General features: G+C 59.8%; 1 protein-coding gene across 1 annotated transcript in view; it reads left to right on the top strand.

Moving 5' to 3' along the window:
* The window catches only part of ST6GALNAC1 (ST6 (alpha-N-acetyl-neuraminyl-2,3-beta-galactosyl-1,3)-N-acetylgalactosaminide alpha-2,6-sialyltransferase 1), a 10,495-nt gene that overhangs the window by 6,980 nt on the left and 2,158 nt on the right, over positions 1-1,357 (top strand). Inside the window, exon 4 of the mRNA XM_015559218.1 lies at positions 4-230. Coding sequence (XP_015414704.1) covers positions 4-230 — 227 coding nt within the window. The remainder of the gene's footprint in view (positions 1-3; positions 231-1,357) is intronic.

The following is a 1,357-nucleotide window of genomic DNA, read 5'->3' as shown; positions in this document are numbered from 1 at the left end:
CAGGGACGCCCATGCTGGAAAGCCGGGCTGGGGTGCTGACCCCCACGGGAGCAAGGTCACCCACGAAGGAAACCAAAGGAGTGACCACAGAGACGGCCGCCCCACGCGCCACCCCTTCCCGGAGCCCCGTCACACAGACCACCCCCAGACTGCGGGCCGCCAACTTCAAGGCTGAGCCCAAGTGGGACTTTGAGGAACAATACAGCCTGGACGTGGGGGGCCTGCAGACGGTGAGTCTTGCCACGACCCTGCCTCTGCCTCCGGCTCCGACGCCCCTCCCGGCACTCAGCCCATCCCTCTCCCTCACCTCCCGGTCGCCTCATCCTTCCTTCCTATCCCACCGCGATGGGGGAGGAGGCAGGCCCCAGAGTCCTGGCCGGGAGGCACGGGAAGGTGTGCACAAGGAGCCCCCCGAGGCTCCGGACCAGGGGTCCTCAAACTACGGCCTGCGGGCCACATGCAAATACAAATATTGTCTTTGTTCCCGTTTTGTTTTTTTACTTCAAAATAAGATATGTGCCGTGTGCATAGGAATTTGTTCATAGTTTTTTTTTAAACTATAGTCCGGCCCTCCAACGGCCTGAGGGACAGTGAACTGGCCCCTGTTTAAAAAGTTTGAGGCCCCTGCTCCAGACAGTCAGTGCCTGGCTGTGTGCGTGCTTCGTAGCAACGACAACGCGCAGCCGCTGGTTTCAAAGTACAGGGAGCGGCTCCACAGAGGCTGTCAGTCGGGTGACCGAGTGCCACCTGCTCTGGGGTTTGACCCCCACCCCATCCTCCGGTGGGCAGGAGGCTGGGGTAGGAACTAACAGACAAGGATACCCAACTTGGCGGCGGCTGGCGCGGCTCAGTGGTTGAGCTTTGACCCATGAACCAGGAGGTCACAGTTCAATTCCTGTCAAGGGCACAGGCCCGGGTTGCGGGCTTGATCCCCAGTGGGGGGCGTGCAGGAGGCAGCTGATCAATGATTCCCTCTCATCATTGATGTTTCTCTCCCTCCGTCTCCCGTCCTCTCTGGGATCAGTTATATATACTGTATGTATATGTATCTATAAAAGAATGCCCAGCCTGGTGCCCAGTGCCTGGGAATACCTTGTCTTCTGCAGAGAGTGGTCCACCGCCTCCCCTCTCTTCCATCCCCGAGAAAACACCCCAGGAGAGCCACACTGAGAACATAGACTCATACACATAGTTGCAACCATGCCAGGGCAGCACACGGACCACCCCGTCCCAGGGTCCCATTTCTCTGCTCTGACAAAGGGGCATTGGCCTTGAGGGCCAAGGACGCCCGCCCTCGGGGAAGCCGCAGGACGCGGCAGGCAGGCCGCCTGCCAACAGGAGGGACGAGGCAGCAGAT

This window comes from Myotis davidii, unplaced genomic scaffold (genome assembly GCF_000327345.1).
Source record: "Myotis davidii unplaced genomic scaffold, ASM32734v1 scaffold274, whole genome shotgun sequence".
NCBI lineage: Eukaryota > Metazoa > Chordata > Mammalia > Chiroptera > Vespertilionidae > Myotis > Myotis davidii.
Note: the sequence above shows the minus strand (reverse complement) of the source record. Positions and strands in the feature narration are given on the sequence as shown.